General features: G+C 43.5%; 1 protein-coding gene across 6 annotated transcripts in view; it reads left to right on the top strand.

The window, feature by feature from the left end:
* The window catches only part of ADAMTSL3 (ADAMTS like 3), a 395,806-nt gene that overhangs the window by 361,096 nt on the left and 17,049 nt on the right, over window positions 1-17,661 (top strand). For all 6 annotated transcript variants that reach the window (XR_012895741.2, XM_006139251.5, XM_075897127.2 and 3 more), the window contains exons 24-29: window positions 194-376; window positions 6,039-6,158; window positions 7,587-7,799; window positions 9,600-9,783; window positions 14,084-14,288; window positions 16,361-16,470. Coding sequence is in view for 5 of the 6 variants with exons in the window: in XM_006139251.5 (XP_006139313.3) it covers window positions 194-376; window positions 6,039-6,158; window positions 7,587-7,799; window positions 9,600-9,783; window positions 14,084-14,288; window positions 16,361-16,470 (1,015 nt within the window). In the remaining variant the exon portion in view is untranslated. The remainder of the gene's footprint in view (window positions 1-193; window positions 377-6,038; window positions 6,159-7,586; window positions 7,800-9,599; window positions 9,784-14,083; window positions 14,289-16,360; window positions 16,471-17,661) is intronic.

Below are 17,661 nucleotides of genomic sequence, written 5' to 3' on the forward strand. Positions count from 1 at the left end.
GGATATTTTGTTGTGAATGTAGAAATGTGCTTACATTGTTAAGGCTGCTATTGCTTTAGATTGCAATGTCAGCACAATATTACAACAACTCTATGCACTCTGATATTACAGTGATGGGCAACAGTGGAAAACCCTAAGAGATAAAACCTAAGTTGTATTTAAAGTAATCATTGTTCTTATTTGCCTTTTTAAGGTGTTCCCCACCCGAAGGTAACTTGGCTTAAGAAGAAAGAATCCTTACGAAACAATTCTTTCTTGCTTTTGAATGAGTCCTTATTTCTGCAGAATGTTTCATTTGAAAATGCAGGCACATATAGTTGCACAGCAACCAGTGTTCTTGGGAAAGCAGTATCCACATCTGTCCTCCACTTATTTGGTGAGTGTAAAATCATAGTTCATCATTCCTAAGCAATGACAAACCATTTGGGTTATCAAGTGTTGTTCTTAGAATGGATAGGGATGTGTTTAGATAAATATTTAATCCTCTAATTGGCATGGATTTGGAATTTCCTGATGGAAACTGGCCCTTTTGAAGTATGTTTTTTCATTCTGTACTGTCTGTTTATGCTGACTTTGAGCACAGAGAATTTGAGTTCTGATGCTTCTTTCTTGGTGCTCCACCCACTTGCTACTAAGCAACTACAGGCAGTCCCCGACTTATGCAGATCCGACTTATGTCGGATCCGCACTTACGAATGGGGCATTTCTCGCCCCAGAGCTCACGGGCGGCGGGTCGCCACCCGTGTCCTCCGGGGCGAGAAAAGCTTCTCCCGGTCTCCCTGGTCTGCTGGGGGGGTCCAGCAAAGCCGCTGGACCCCCCCAGCAGACCAGGGACACCCGAGCAAAGCTGCCGCCTGGGCGGCTTTGCTCGTTTGCCCGGGAGCAAAGCCGCCCAGGCGGAGGGACCCCGCTGCCTGTGCGGCTTTGCTCCTGTCCCTGGTCTGCTGGGGGGGTCCAGCGGCTTTGCTGGACCCCCCCAGCAGACCAGGGGGACAGGAGCAAAGCCGCACAGGCAGCGGGGTCCCTCCACCTGTGCGGCTTTGCTCGGGTCTCCCTGGTCTGCTGGGGGGGAGGGGACGCAGCTAGTGCGGCCCCCCCCCCTCCCCAGCAGACCAGGCTTTTGTTGCGGGACGCCTCGGGTAGAGCAGCTGGGCTGCTGCCGGGTTGGTCCTGTGGGAACCTACCGGCAGCGCCCCAGCTGTTCTGTCCCAGGCTCCGGATTCAGCAGCTGTTGAAACTGATCAGGCTGATTCCAGGAAGCTGGGGGCAGAGCAACTCTGCCTCCGGCTTCCTGTAGTCAGCCCCGGTCAGTTTCAGTGGCAGCAGTTGAATCTGGAGCCAGTTCCCACTTACATACAAATTCAACTTAAGAACAAACCTATAGTCCCTATCTTGTACGTAACCCGGGGACTGCCTGTATTCCATCTTTTGGACAGCAGCCTATAGTCTTTAAGCAAGATGCCTGGGTCTTTGGGAGCCTTGTTAACACTCTGTAGGAGATAAGCCCAGATTAAAGAATGCTTGGTGCGCTGACCTGGAGACAGAGGGCAGGCTTCCCCAGGAAATGCAGAGCAACCCACTTAAACTAGTGGAAGTTCTAATTTCAGAAGCTAATAAAACATACACAAGTGAAAAATCAAAATTACAAAACATGGGAAGCCACTCCAAGTGTCTTTATCTAACTCAGTAAGAAATAAGAAACTGAAAATGAAAAGCAAAAAATGGCTAGTTAATCAATTCAACTGAGAATATACTAGTCATGTTAAATCCCACAATGCAAGCTTGGCCCCTAATGTAAGCGGGGGAATGATCCCGCTATTGTGGGGAACTTTCCTGGCTTCTATACCACCCCGGTGAAATGAACCAGCGAAAGGATCTGAGTCCCCGCTCCCACTTCCTTTACCCCACAGCTCCCTGATCCTGAGGGCTCCCCCTCCACTCTCCTGAGTAGCAGAGCCCTTGAAACCCCAACAAGGCTGGGCCCAGGTTTCCTGGGGCTTAATCCCTGACCTTGTAGTCACTAGGGGCAGGAGTTAGGGTGTCCCCACTCCGAGGTGCTCTCTTTACACTGCAGGCCTTCTTGGCCCAGTGATCACTTCATAAGGTTCAAAGCAAATACAATTTATTAAACAACAACTGATTAAAGAGAAAAGAATAAGACAAAATGAGAATGGTTAAATGAGAACACACAGCCCTGCTCTGTAGCACAGGGACATCAAAACAGCAGCCTGCAGAGTGTAAGGACAGTCCACAGTCTCTTCCTTAGAGGCCCCTTAGAGGCCTTGGATGTGCTGCAGGGGGCTGCAGGCTGGACACGCTTGCTCTGGCAGTGACCACACAGCCTCAAGCTCTAAGTGGCCAGACCCCTCTCCCAGTCCAGAGCCTCTCCCCACACTTTGCAGTTCCCAGCTGCTCACCACATCCAGCTGCAGGCTGTGCTGTGTGGCCAGTCTCTAGCTTCTTGCGTTGCTTCTCTGTTCCTTTTGGCTCTCTGAGCACTGCCAGTCTGCTGCTCAACACAGGGTCTGCGCTCTTGAGCTGTGTGTGTCAGGCTCAGCTGCTGCAAACACTGCCCCTCAGCACACAGCTTGCTTTGCTAGTCTCTCAGCTCCCTGTTTTTGCAGGACTTCTTCACACAGCTTGTCCTCCTATTTCAGCTCTCTGTCTTTGCAGGACCTCTTCTGCACACAGCTTGTTTGTTCAGAGAGAGAGCCAGAACAATCCCAGCTCACAGGGAGGATGGGGCCTGGCCTCTCCCCTTCCTCACTGGCCTGTCCAACCTGTCAATCAGGCTGAGCTGGAGTGTTGACTGCTTTCCATTGTCTCTGGGGTCAGTCAGTCTCATGAACTCTTCCCCTTCAGATACTGTGAGCTGGCAAACCAAAAACTCCCACAGAGTTTTAGTAAGGGGTAACAGTCCCCTTACACAAAGTACCTCCCGTGCATTGATCTTCCATCTGTAAAAACTACCTCCCCAAACACTGTGGTCTGAGTTCTGTTACAAACCCTCATTGTTAAGCACACAAGTATTGGTTGGCTTAGAGATGGTGAGGGAGTGTTTCTGCAGGTAAAAAATTTGAGGGGATATGAGTCTCTGCATAAGAGCGGGATTGTGGAGCATACAGTAAACAGTGGCAAGAGGATACACACATGGTTTCCACCTCCCTCACTGAAGCAAAGGAGCCAGGTGTTTCTGAGGAGGATAGTATAATAAAAGATGTGTCGCAGGGCTGCTGGTTAGAGCCTCATCTCTATTTGTTTCCCAGTCACCTGATGCTGATTCAAATGAATTTGAAGTAGGTAATAGGGGCCAAATCCTGCAATTCTTAGTCCATGTTCAGGCAAAATTCCAACTGATTTTAATGGAAAGGAACTTTTGTCAGTGTCAGGACTTGAAGATTGGGTTATATTGAGTCTTTGAACCCCCTACCAGTATTAGAGGGGCTATGAATGATCAGGAGCCTTAAAAAGCATTGTAGGTCAGACAGTAGTTCTGCCCCTCTCTGGCAAGTTATGTGACAGCATAAAATGTACATAGTCTTCACATTCATGGAGTAAAAGGACTAAAGATCTAGCTGGCCCCTGCTGAGGAGGGATGGAAATGAGTGTACTCCGTCTCCTCTTTGTGTCAGTGCAGGGTTAGCCATAATCAGGCCTTAAGTTGGTGTACATACCACCATGCACATAAATGCTTCAGTAGATACTTTGTTATACTGCAAAATAAAAAATGCAGAAGAGTTCAGCTAATAGGAGCAGCCTAAGAAAGTAGTAAAAAGCAATAAAAAAAACTAAACCAAAGGAGGAGGCAGAACCATGTATAATATGTACATTCATTAAAAATAAACTTGGATAAAGTAGTAAGAACTAAGTATGTTACTGACCTATTGACCATGTTTTTGGCAGTTACCGTATATACTCGAGTATAAGCCGAGTTTTTCAGCACATTTTTGTGCTGAAAAATGCCCCCCCCTCCCCTCGGCTTATACTCGAGTCAGCGTCTCGAGAACTGAGGCGGGCGGGCTCAGCGCGTCTCTGCCGCCGGCCGGGTCTAGCCGCGTGAGCCCGGAGCTCCAGCCCCGGTAACCGAGGCGCTCGGGGCGGGGGGCGCTGCCGGGAGCGGGCTGGGCTCCATGTGTCGGGGGCCGTCGCTGCGCGGGGCGCTCGGAGCCTCTGCCGGCCGCTTGGGTTGCGGGTGCGCCCGCAGATGCTGCTCGGAGCCAGTGGCCTTGCCCCAGGGCCGCCGGCAGGGAGGCTCGGGGAGCAGCCGAGAGGGGCTCTGGCCTGGGAAAGGTCCGGGCGGGGGCAGCAGGGGCGGAGCTGGTTGGGCCGAGTGTCCGAGCGTCTGTTCCCGTGTGTGACTGGCGCTGGCGCTGGGCGCTTTCTTGCAGGCGGCCCTTCAGGGGCTCATTGGATTGGCGGGAGGACTTTGAGCGGGAGTTACGGTATTTTTGATACCATATTGTTTTTGTTGACCCCCTTTTCCACTTAGCTAGGTTATTGTTTTTCTTTGAAATAAATATTCATGTAATTTTATTGGTATCTATCTTAATTTTTTACATTTACCAGTAGCTGCCTCATTTCCTACCCTAGGCTTATACTCGAGTCAATATTTTTTCCCAGTTCTTTGTGGTAAAATTAGGTGCCTCGGCTTATATTCGGGTCGGCTTATACTCGAGTATATACGGTATTCTGGCATTAATGTGAAAAAAAGATATTACTGTAGTGACAAACATGATTCCATCCATATTATGCAGCCACTACCATACAGAGCAGATTTTTAATAGATGTCTTATTATTATTTTAGCTATTTCTCATATTTCCATCAGAAGGAACCAAGTGATTAAGCTGACTCCAATGAGAGGATTTTAAAAATTGCTGCATATGACTATCTGATAATGAAAAGTTAAATGACATTGTCTTGAGAAACATTAAACAAGATCAAAGATTTACATAATATTTTATTGCACTGGATGGATAACAGGGTTGTTTTGTTAAGATGAAATTTCGAATGATGTTCAGTTACAAATGTTCCTCTAAAAAAACTTCTAAAAGAAGGAGGGTGTGTGTGTGTGTGTGTGTGTGTGTGTGTGTGTGTGTGTGTGTGTGTGTGTGTGTGTGTGTTTCAGTGCATTCATGCAGAGGTTTTCAACACTGGGTCATGGCTAGCTGGCCATGAGATGTTTTGTTTACTTGAGGCTATGTCTAGACTGCAAGCTTCTTTTGAAAGAAGCTTTTTCGGAAGAGATCTTCCAAAAAAACTTCTTCCGAAAGAGAGTGTTCACACTTCAAAAGCGCATTGAAAAAGCGATCTTTTTCGACAGAGAGTGTCCGCACTCATTGGACACTCTCTCGCATATAAGCTGTGATTACTATGGATGGAATAGCCACCAGGGCACCTGTGATTTTTCCTGGAGGCCTCTTCTTTCGAAAAAACTCCCTCTTCTGCGTCCACACATACCTTTTTCCAAAAGAGCTCTTTCAGAAAAGGCGTTCTTCCTCGTAGATTGAGGTTTACCAATATCGGAAAAAAACCTGCATTCTTTTGATTTTCTTTTGAAAGAACGCAATTGCAGTGTGGATGTAGTTAACGGTTTTTGGAAAACGGCCGTTTTTCCAAAAAAACCCTGTAGTCTAGATGCACCCTGAGTGTTCATAGGTATGCCTTCTTGCAGCCTCCAGAGGCTGTGGTTCACCATTCCTGGCCAATAGGAGCTGCAGGAAGTAATGGCTCAGCCCGCACCACTTTCCGCAGCTCCCATTGGCCAGGAATGGTATACTGCAGCCACTGAGAGCTGCAAGTGACCATACTTACAGATGCTCAGATTAAAAAAAAAGCATCTTGCAGCTAGCTAGCGGCTTATCCTTACAAGCTGTGACCCAAAGTTTGAAAACCCCTTCATTAATATACAAGACAATGTTCCGAAAGAATTCCAAAACATGGTAATCCTTCCGTTTCATGAATAGAATATTGGACAGTTTGATCAAAATCATCCTTGTAAGTATCTTTTTATCATGTATTTCAATGCATTGTTTTCCAGAAAAAAAGGTTCCAGAGACTAACACAGTATCAATAAAAGGTAGCAGGAGGAAGCGTGTCCTGATGGCATCTGGAATTGGCACAAATATTAGTGTAATGCCTGGTGATCTATTAAGAATAGGTATGCTGCTTTGGCTTTGTTCTCAAAATTAAAAATTGTGTTAGTAATAACGGCTTTAAAATGGAAAGGACAGTATTAGGATGGTCATACAACAAAGATTAAAGCCCTAGGAATATCTGTTTTATCGCTAGAGAAACATCTGTAATCAGAAACTGGAAGATGTCCCAAAATTCTGCCTAGTCATCACATTCTAGCAGCTATGGTCCATTGTAATAGAACAAGCAAGAGTGCTATGTTATGGTCATCACTGAATTCTCCTGAATTATCATTAACTGCTGTTAAAAACTATCATCTGACAAACAAATGCATATAAATAAATATAGCTCTGCCAATATATCATGATTGCATGCTAAACTGATCTTTTGTTTTCAGCCTGATTTGGTCATTTGGAGACATTCACAACATTTCCTGTTGAAATATGGAGGGTTTTTCCTTTTTCTTATGGGTCTTCATCTCTTCTTCTGCTTTGATTTATCATAGCCCTGATTTGTCACCCATCAGAACATGCTATCTTCTCTCAAAGATTTTTACTGAAGAGGGAGAAAGAAGTGATGGAGTGTAATTTTTATATAAGGAATTATTTTAAAACAATTAAAAAATGGTAACTCTATATATCACATGGTCTATCTCAGTGTTTCTCAACCCTTTTTTGCTCATGGCCCCCTTCTGAGCCTCGTTTACCTCTGTGGCCCCCCTCGTAGCCACTGTTAGTTGGAAAAAAAGGTACATAATTTACCTAATGTTCTGTTTTTTCCATGTGGCCCCCTAGAGGTAGGGCATGGCCCCTGGGGAGAAACTAATATTTCTGTTTCCATTTTTAAAGCTGGGGACCTCTGGCAGGAGGAATTGAATCTGTGACCTTAGGGGCCAATGCCATGTCCCTCTACAGCATGAGCTAAAAGCCACCTGGCTCCCAAAGCAATAGAGCAGATTTCACTCCCCCTTGTCAGTTATCTTTGTGCTTCTCGGTTACACATTCATGTCTGTTACTATAAAGTAATATGCAGTGATCTCTATCAGGACATGTATGTCCTTTTAAAAAAGGAATCCATATTTAAACATTATTCACAATCTTGGAATGAAATCCTGACTTTGTTAAAGTCAATGGGAGTTTTACAATTCATTTCAATGGAGTCAGGATTTCACTATAAAGAATATAGTAAACTCTTATTAAAGTGGAGGGAGAATGTAAAGAATTGTGGCAGCTGTACAACAGAGCCTCCACTTTAGCTTTAGTGGAAGGTAGCTTATCTGAGAGTACTCAGGACTCATTTTGCCTTACCTCAGATTTCTGTAAATTAATACAGACCCCTCTTTTTACTTACATGGAAGGAAGGTTCCACATACCTGTACACAAATAGAAAACACAGATACCACAATATATCCATTCAGCTTAGAAAAAAATACTAAAATGCCATTGATTTCTAGGTTGTCCAGTGCATCCTAATCAGAGAAACATGATTCACTGGTTCTTCAGAAATCATCCAATTGAGGAAGTTAAAGGCTTAGTATATAGAGCCCTGATTGGAGGACGCATCCTAGAGGTGAACACTATGGCTGGTCATTTTGATGGACAATACAAATGTCGGACTTCGACTAGTGTAAAACCATTGTCTGTTTGGGTAAATGTCAAGAAGGAAGGTTTGTGGAAAATTCTATGACAAATTCTTATTTTTAATCACGTTTCTCCTGAATGTTTTGAGAACTTTATTGCTCTTGTTGCTAATTTTCACCTATAAAGTATTAAGTCCCCACTTCTGTAAACACTAATGTGACACTCAACTTTAATTATGTGAGTTAAACAGATGTATTTGCAGGATCAAGACCTTGAATTTTATGTGAATGCTCATTTTATTCATTTATTTTATAATATATCAACGAGAAGCTACTCAATTCATTGTCTTGATATGTTACACAGAGATTAAATCAGGCAGGCAAACAGCCCAGCTCCTACTACATTTAAACTGCAGAGATGCAGCTGGGATAGGTTCCAGACCAGGTGTGAGCTGGGACTGAGCCAGGATTGCTCAGTCCTAGTTCATATCGGGTTCAGTAGCCCCTGTCCACAGGGGGTCCCAGTGCACGCACCACTCCTACCCTCCGCTTTCCCTCCCCTCCCACCGTGGACAGGGGCTGCTGCTAGAGCAATCTCTGTTCATGGTGCCCAGGGGTGGTCACAAACAGGGCTGCTGCCAGAGCAGCCGCTGCCTATGGTGGGCCCTGTCCCCCCCCACACACACACACACACACGCTGCTGCATCTGATAGAGGCAGCAGAATGGGAAGGGGGGAGAGAGTAGGTGGCACCGCATAGACAGTGCTGAGGGGAACCAGCTTTTAAGCTGGCTCCCCGCAGTACCAGCTCCTGCTTCTTGCTGATACAGAGGCAGCAAGGCAGGGAAGTGAGTAGCCTAGGCTTCTCAGGTAATCGACAACTACTCACTTACATCCCTAGCCCAAACATTTTAAAAAATGCAAGAACTTCTTTGGTTTTTGTTGTGGTTTGTTTGGTACAGCAGGCAAATTAAGGCCACTGCTGCACAGTGTCATCATAGTTACACAAACAATACAGTCTCTCCATCACAGTTGCAGTCAGTAAATTTAACCATTTCTGCTTTGTAAAAAGCCCTTTGTATTATTTTAAGAAACCCAGAAGTAAGTAGGAAACACTGAAAAACAATAAATTAAAGAATTCAGTATATGCTGTAGCATTGAGACTGTGGATGCAGATGGTAGCTATCAATTATTTTTGATTATTACAGAAAAATCTGACTCCTTCTATAGTCACATAAAAATCTGTCAACATAGTACTTACTCTATTACCATGTGTCAAAAAAAGGGAGGGCAGAGTGTGTGGAAAGGAAATCATTCGGATTTGTGATCAAATATAAGGGCTATAATTGTTGGAGATGATTGGTCTTTTATATAGTGGGTTCTTTTTTAAAAAAAAAATCCTTTTTCATCTTGTCAGGTGTTTTAGTGGCTAATTATTTATGCATTAGATGCATTTTCTATTGTTTATACCAGGCAAGATTATCTTAAATCCTGAAATGCAAGGAATCTGGAGTAATGATTAGTTCTATATAGAGCAGGCTTTTTACAGAACAGCAAGAAACATGAAGAGCATTATGTTACAGTTTTCTTTTTTTAATGCTCTCTGTATAAAGATTGCTATAAAAGCCTTTAAAGAAGTTCATCAGTTCCTACTATGAGCAGTTTCTGTCTTCTTGCACACATGCTAATCCTGTTGACTTCTTGGGAGGTCCATGTGAATACTTGAGGGCAAAATTTGACCTGTTAGACAGGAACTAAGATTATTTTTCCATGAGCATAGTAGCTGTCTGTCTTATGGAAACTGCTGTATCACAATACATTTGCTAAACAATTACTATCTATAATGGTTTCTCTCGCTAATTTTTATTTGCATTTGTTCTATTAAAAGACTATAAATGGGAATATGCTGGCAATAGTCCTTGTTCTGCTACCTGTGGGAATTCAGGAACCCACTACAGAAGGCTACAGTGTGTGAATTCAGAACAACAAAAAGTGAATGAATCATTATGTGAAAACCATCAGAAGCCAGTGGTTAGTTATCAGTCCTGCAATGTACATGACTGTCCTGCCAGGTAAATCCCTTCCACTTGCGTTTCAATCTCTATTAATACTTTCTTTCAATATATGCTCACAGACCCCAGAAATAGTTTCCATTTCTTCTACTGTGACTCTGTAATATACTAGCTTTTGTGCAGTGATTGGTCCTAAGCCAAGGGAGATGTGAAGAGCAGCCATCAGCAACTATAGAAATACGAATTCTACTACACACAGGGCAGCATTCAGTCAGAATTTTAAGCAACTTGACATTGGAACAGCATGGTTCAGAGCTCTAAAGCAGAGGGGTTACCCTGGAGTCATTTTTAACTCCAAAGTGGACTCTCAAGATTGAATTGGTTTATATTTGTGGAATGGATGGTAAAAACCTTGTAAAACGTACTTGCTAAGGAAGTGTATTAATGGTAATACATCAAACAGCTGAAATATCAGTGTACTTGCTTATTACATTTAGATATAGTTGGGCCATGCATCCTGCCCTAGATAAATTTGTGGCCTTCCCAAAATTTCTGCCAGTTTCTGAGTGGAGTAGGGCCATCCCCAGGAGCTGACTAATCTGTTTATGAAGTAGACTCCACCTAGCTCTGCTCAGGTTCACAGGGTGTTTAGAAGCATGTGGTGCAAGATGTGCTTTTTTTTCCTCTTTGTGCACTTGCACAAGAGCCAGAGCCTTGGTCTTTGGACTTGCATAGAGCAAAGTTAGAGTGTGTTTAGCATCAGCAGTGGTGCTAGACAGCCGAGTGCCATGGGCCATTGTTACACACTGGCTAGCAGAAAAAGGCTGATGCAGAGGTGGAATACTGACTGTAACTGCTTAGCTATATGATCAAACTATCACATTCCTATAGGATCTATCACCATAGTGTCTCAGCTTTTCAGATTGTGTTGCAGCTCCCTTTCAGCATACAGTTCCTCACTAATCTTGTTGACCTTCTGGTTAAAACAGTCCTGGGCAAAACTCCTTCAGTGGGCCAGTTCTGGCCCGCCAAGCCACCAGATCTGGCCTGTGGATGCAGCAGGGAGCCTCAGGGAGATCTTTGCCTACCCTGCACTGAGAGGTGCTGCTGTGGAGCTGTTAGAACAGATGTGAGCTTGCGGGAGGAAGGAGATGCTTCATGTGTTGCTTCCGCCTGCAGCACAATTCCATTGGCTGGTATCCAGCCAATGGGAACTGCCTGTTTTCAACACGCAGCTTGTGAATCATCCTCTTCCCCTCCCCTCAGGCTCCGACCTGTTCAAAAATCACATGACCCCTGCAGCCAGTGTGGCGGTGGGGCAGGCAGGGAGTCTACCTCAGAAGGCTGCCAGCTAGGAGTCACGCATGTAAATCTCCCAGCTAGAGCCTGCCTCTTACCCCCCACCCCACATAACCCAAACACTCTGCCCCCCCCTTCTGCCCCATATCCACTCCCAGATCCTGCACACCTGTCCACTGCCCCAGGTCACAGCCCAAACCCCTCCACCCTCTCCTGCACTCTCATCCCCTAACCCAGGTCACAACTGCTTCCTTCACTCAAACTCCCTCCCAGACCCCGCAGCTCCTCCATTAATATGGAAGAGTTCAATCCTTGATGATTTTACAAATTCTTGGAGTGGGCCCCCATCAAAAATTGTCCAACCTTTGGTCAAATCAACTGGAATGCCTACGGATTGCTCTTGGGCCATTATGTCTGTGCATATGTTCCAGAAAGACCAAAACACTATTGCAAAAAAAGCAAACCTGATTCTGGGATGCATTAACAAGAGCTTTGTGAGCAAAACATGAGAAGTCATTCTTCCGCTCTACTCTAAATTGATTAGGCCTCAGTTGGAGTATTGTGTCCAGTTCTGGGCACCACATTTCAAGAAAGATGTGGAGAAATTGGAGAAGGTCCAGAGAAGAGCAACAAAAATCATTAAATATCTAGAAAACATGACCTATGAGGGAATACTGAAAGAATTGGGCTTGTCTAGTTTAGAAAAGAGAAGACCAAGGGTATGTCTACACTAGCCCCCTAGTTTGAACTAGGGTGGCTAATGTAGGCATTCGAACTTGCAAATGAAGTCCGGGATTTAAATATCCCGGGATTCATTTGCATGTTCCCAGGCGGACGCCATTTTTAAATGCCCTTAGTTCGAACTGACTGCCCACGGTTACACGCAGCATTCAGAAGTTAATCCAAACTAAGTCCTTAATTCGGATTAACTGTTACTCCTCCTGCAATGAGGTATAACAGCTAATCCAAATCAAGGACTTAGTTCGGATTAACTTCTGACTGCCACATGTAGCCGCGGGCAGTCATTTCGAACTTAGGGGATTTAAAAATGGTGCCTGCCCAGGAACATGCAAATGAAGCCCAGGATATTTAAATCCCGGGCTTCATTTACAAGTTCGAATGCCTACATTAGCCACCCTAGTTCGAACTGGGGGCTAGTGTAGACATATCCCAAGAGAGGACATGATAGCAGTTTTCAAGTACCTAGAAGGATGTGACAAGGAGGAGGAAGAAAATTGTTCTCTTTGGCCTCTGATGGTAGGACAAGAAACAATGGGCTTAAATTGCAGCAAGGGAGATTTAGGTTGGACATTAGGAAAAACTTCCCAAGTGTCAGGGTGGTTAAACACTGGAATAAGTTGCCTAGGGAGGTTATGGAATCTCCGTCACTGGAGATATTTAAGAGCAAGTTGGATAGACATCTATCAGGAGTGATGTAGATGGTGCTTGGTCCTGCTGTGAGGGCAGGGGACTGGACTGAATGATCTGTGAGGTCCCTTCCAGTTCTAGTATCTATGATTCTATGAAAAGCTTTAGCTGTTACAGCCAAGAACTCAATTCCAGTTTCACTCTTCACTTCCTACTGCTTGTGAGGAACTTTCCTCTCTGTCATGGTTCTGTTCCCAGCCTACAACAGGAATACCTACAGCCACATGAATACAAGCACTTGGCATCTCCTGTCAGGAAAGAACATCTAACTGCCAGCAATGTAAAATTCACAAGGGAAGGAAAACTCATGCTTTGGAGTTTGCTGGCCATTGGAAAATTGTTGGAGGGAAGTGTTAAGTCCTTAACTGACATTGTGGAAGTATAATTGCCAGTGTGTGGAAGTACAATTGTCAGTGTGTTTTAAACTTTGTGTTCTAAATATATAAAAAATATAAAACATAGCAACAAATGAATACAAGTTGAACCTCTCTAGTCTGGCACTCTCTAGTCCAGTAACATCCATTGTCTGGCATGATTTTAATTAGTTGCGTCTCCACTTATCATGGGTGTGGCCAAGTTTCTCATGGTCCCATAAAGTTTGTTTACAGCCACCAGTCCTGGTTCTCAGTGTTCTGTGCTGTTATTTAGCTCTACATTACCCCTAAATATCATCTAACAGGCTAGTAAGGAGTTGAAGCATTGGTAATACTGCTAGACAATATTGGCCTCCCATGGTTCGCCAAATTCTCTGGTTCAGCACCGTTCAGATCTCAAGGGTGCCAGACGAGAGGTTCAACCTGTATAAGAAGAAATGTGTTTATATTTCAGTACTGAGAGCCAAAAATCAGATCACTCTAAATTGTGAGTCTGAACTCAGGCCATCCCATAACAAGTGGTTTTCCTGCCAATGGAAACACACTAAGAAAAAAGAGATAATAATCTAAAAGAGTTTGAGACACGTGGTCTCCACTGCAGGTTTCTTCTAAAATCTGGCCAGTTAACTCAGGTGAAAGAAAGGAAAGAGTAATGTAAATACATTGGGCAATAATGCGCCTCTGAGCACCATTTCAAACAGTGAACTCTCACACACAAGTTGGCAAACTGTGCTAAACTGGTCTCAGAGTATTACATCAAAACTCTCGCAGTATAATTCAGTTAATTCATCTGACAAAATATACAAAACATACTCAGCCAAGGTTAGGGGTCTATTTATTATAGGAGTGGGAGCATGGGGTTCTATGGCATGTAGGTCAGACTAAATTATCATGATAGTCCCTTCTCACCTTAAGTCTGTGAGTCTGTGAGAGCCATGTAGCCTGACCTCTGGGATAATACAGGCCAAATACATTCACACAGTAAGTTTCTGCATAAAGTCCATAACTTCTGTAAGGGCATATATTCTTAAAAGGATGTCTTCTGAAAATCATCCCTTTCAGTCCTGTCTTAGAAGAAACATTGCCTAGGAGGTCATAATACTGGCTCATGTTTTTCTCATGTTAAGGAGCTGAATTTGGGCAAACTTGCAGCTACAATATTAAGTTTCTGTAGTTTTTATTTTTAGAGAAGTTGCTGTAAGATACTATTGCGTTTGTATTACTTTCATATTTACTGTCCATTTATTCTACATCCTCAGTTGGGTGACTAGTCCATGGTCTGAGTGTTCTGCTTCCTGTGGTAATGGATTTCGCCAACGACAAGTAACTTGTCAACAAGCAAAAGCAAATGGCACTACATTGAGGTTGTCACCAGATGCCTGTGTCAGCAAGGATAGTCCATTGGAGAAAAAGAGATGTATAGTTCATTCATGTACAGAGTGGATAATTCATTCCTGGGGACAGGTAATATATCATCTGAAAACCTTGACTGGAAATACGCTGTAAATAAAGCTGTGCCATCATATCACAGTCTTCAGATTTATGTTCCCACCTCCATGCTTACTGTTGGAAATCTTTGTGGGTGTTCCTTTATATTCCCAAAGTTAATATTATTTGTTTTGTGGTGGTACCTAGAGAGCCTTAATTGGCATTAGGACTTGTTGTGCTAGTGCCTGCACACAGGCACAACGAAAGAATCCCAAAGGTATAGTCATTGTTCGCTGTCAGACAGTGTTTTACAAGTCTTGCTGCCTTTATTTTGCCATAGAAATAGAAAGTTTACTTTACCAGTCAAAGAAAAGATATTCTATGGAGACATAGGCAAGGTATATGCAGGTTTTAGCAGACAAGTGAGCCCTGCACAGAAAGCAAACATATGCTTTGAAATCCTAACATCAGCATTGTTTTATTTTACAACCTGGTTTGTTTTCTCTCCTTCCCTCCCCAGTTTTGGTACATTTGCGTTTATTTAACTTGTACTGGGAACCATAGCTGTCTCTCTAAAATCCACCAAAGGCAAGCATATGTGGATGTGCTTTATAAATAGATGATACGATATTTTAAGAGGAATTGTGATTTTTTTTACATTTGTGTTACAATGAATTAATAGCAAATTGCAATAACTTTTGAATTTACTTTTAAGAGAACTGGTATGGTGTTTACTGTTTGACGATAATAAACATTTCAGAAACATTTCCATAAATGCTTAAATATTAGCTCATATAAAATTGGCTTGGGTTCAGTTATGATGCTTTCCCTTTTATGTCCATCTCAGCAGCTCTTTTTTCAAGGGCATTTACCAGAAGAATTTGCTTGAAGAAATCATTAATTTTAAGTGAATTTTAGAAACTATTTGTAAAAAGAAAATTTTGAACTTGCATATGCAAATATTCATAATGGAAGTCTGATTCTGAGAGATGCATATAGTATAACCAATCCTGGAACAGATTCTCTTCAATGTGTCCTATGTGCCCAATCAAAATTCATTATTAATTATTTTCTTAACTGTGTTTACTACTGTATAACAACGACCACCCTGGACCTTTAAACAGGCTAATTAATGGGTTGGCTGGCTGTCCAAATGAAGGTAACAGTGCTTCAGGACTAGGGTGGTAAAGGAGCGGGTGGGGAAGGAGGAGAGAGATAAAAGCTACTGAAAAAGGCACTGGCATGATCACTGACTCTCATGCTCTAGGAAAGCAGGATTAAAAGGGACAATCCTACACCTGAAGCCTCCTTTTTCCAAGCAGCAGGCTGAAGCAGGTCCCATCCTCTCCCCCCTTATATGCTAAAACACCAAGTTTTGTCAGGAGCTGCTGTGAGCATTATACAACTTTCCCCCTTTTGCGGGGTGGGGAGATTGACACAGAATTTTTCCCTTACCACTAAATAGCTTGAGTGCAATTGGGTTTTTCGCCTTCCCCACAGGGTTCAGGAAGGATTTTGTTCATGCATCAATGAAGGGCAGTAGGACATATGTCACAACTCATTAGTTAAGTGTAGCATGGATGTCAGGTGCAGGTACTCCATTGGAAAGGTATACAGTGACCTGATAAATGGCTTAGAAAAGGACTTAAAAGATATTCATTAAAGGAATAAATGGGGGTGGTTGGGGATTCTTATGGCTGGTATGGAAGGAAACCAACCCTCCCCCCCATTCGCATAGCCCACCTTAACCCTCTTACTGGGAGGGTTGGATGGTAAGTTTCTAGCAATGGATTTGCTGGAGGAACTTGGATGGGAAAAGTGGAGGAGCTGATAAAGGCCCCTTGGGTAACTACAGAATAACATGGGTTCACCAGCACTAAACACTTTTGTCTGCCAGACAGCCCTAGACATCTATGAATAAAGTGGCCTGATTAAACCTGTGTTAAATGTCTTTCATCCTCCTTTTGGTATAAACATACAAAGAAACAATATTTTAATGGACCATGCACTAGGATATCAAAGCAAGCAGATAACTTATATTTTAAGTGGACCTACATAAAGGTTATGTTTTCTAACATAAGGTATTTTTTATATTTTATTTTTTTTAGTGTTCTGGTCGCTGTGTAGGCCGTGCTGTGGGTTTGCAGCACCGCCATGTTATATGTCAACATCGCAATGGATCTCTTGTTCCAGACTCTTACTGTGATGAAACAAAGAGGTACGAAGTTTGAAGCAGGGCAGAAATTGTTCTGACACGTTAAATGCTTTAGATAATACTTTTTACATTATAATATCTGTTGTATATTGGGTTGTAGATATAGATCTTGTTGTTATGGTAACTGAGTAGGTCACTGGGGTCAGCCCAGCTAGTCTGGGCTTGTTCTAGTGAGTTCTGTGCTATGCAATAAAATGGACACTTGCACCTACTCCAGCTCTCTGCCTTTCCACTGATTTCTTCCTATACTCTGAAACTCCCCACGACATAACAAGTGGCGACGAGGATGGGATACCTGTGCTGCCTCCAGCAACAAAAGAAGTAGAAGTCAATGTAAGAAAACAAACTCTTTCTGGCTGTTCTGGAAGGTGGGGGTAAGAACTGACTGCTACCCTGTGCAAACTGAAACTAAGATCAAGGAGCCCAGAGACTGGAAAAGAAAAAAAAAGGGGGGAGTGCAGCAGCCATGGCTACACTTACAGGGCCACTGGGACCTTTTGAGGAGACTGTAGAGCAATGGCACGTATATACTGAGCGTTTTGAACTTTTTGTTATTGCAAATGACATTAAAGAAGAGAAGAAGGTGCCAATATTTTTAAGTGTTGTAGGGGCTAAGACCTATTCTCTGCTACGCAGTTTGCTGCTCCCTGTTAAGCCAGAGACCAAATCTTACAGTGACATTGTGGAAATCCTGGGGTCACATTATGCTCCAAAACCACTGGTAATTGCAGAAAGGTACAGGTTCCATAGCAGAGACCAAAAAGAAAGTGAAACCATTGTACAATTTGTAGCCAATTTGAAAAAGCTTGCTGAACACTGTGAATTTAAGGAGATGTTAAATGATGCCATACGTGACAGGTTAGTGTGTGGCCTGCACAGTGAAGCTATACGGAGGCGTCTGTTAACAGAAGCTCAGCTCACCTTACAGAAGGCCATTGATATTGCGGTCTCCCTGGAACTGGCCACACAGGAAGCACAATACCTTAGTGCACCCCCTGGGGTGCATAAAATGTCCCAAGAACCTACTCACAAAACAGTGGGGAGCCAGGAATGTTACTGCTGTGGTAAGACAGGTCACCATGCCGCAGAATGCTGGTGTAAGAACCTAGTGTGTCGACAGTGTGGAAAAAAAGGACACATTGAGCGTGCCTGTAAACAAAAGAAAAAGAGGCCTGTGGCCTGGCGGAACAAAAA

This window comes from Pelodiscus sinensis, chromosome 14 (assembly GCF_052426305.1).
Source record: "Pelodiscus sinensis isolate ZL-2025 chromosome 14, ASM5242630v1, whole genome shotgun sequence".
Classification (NCBI taxonomy): Eukaryota; Metazoa; Chordata; order Testudines; family Trionychidae; genus Pelodiscus; species Pelodiscus sinensis.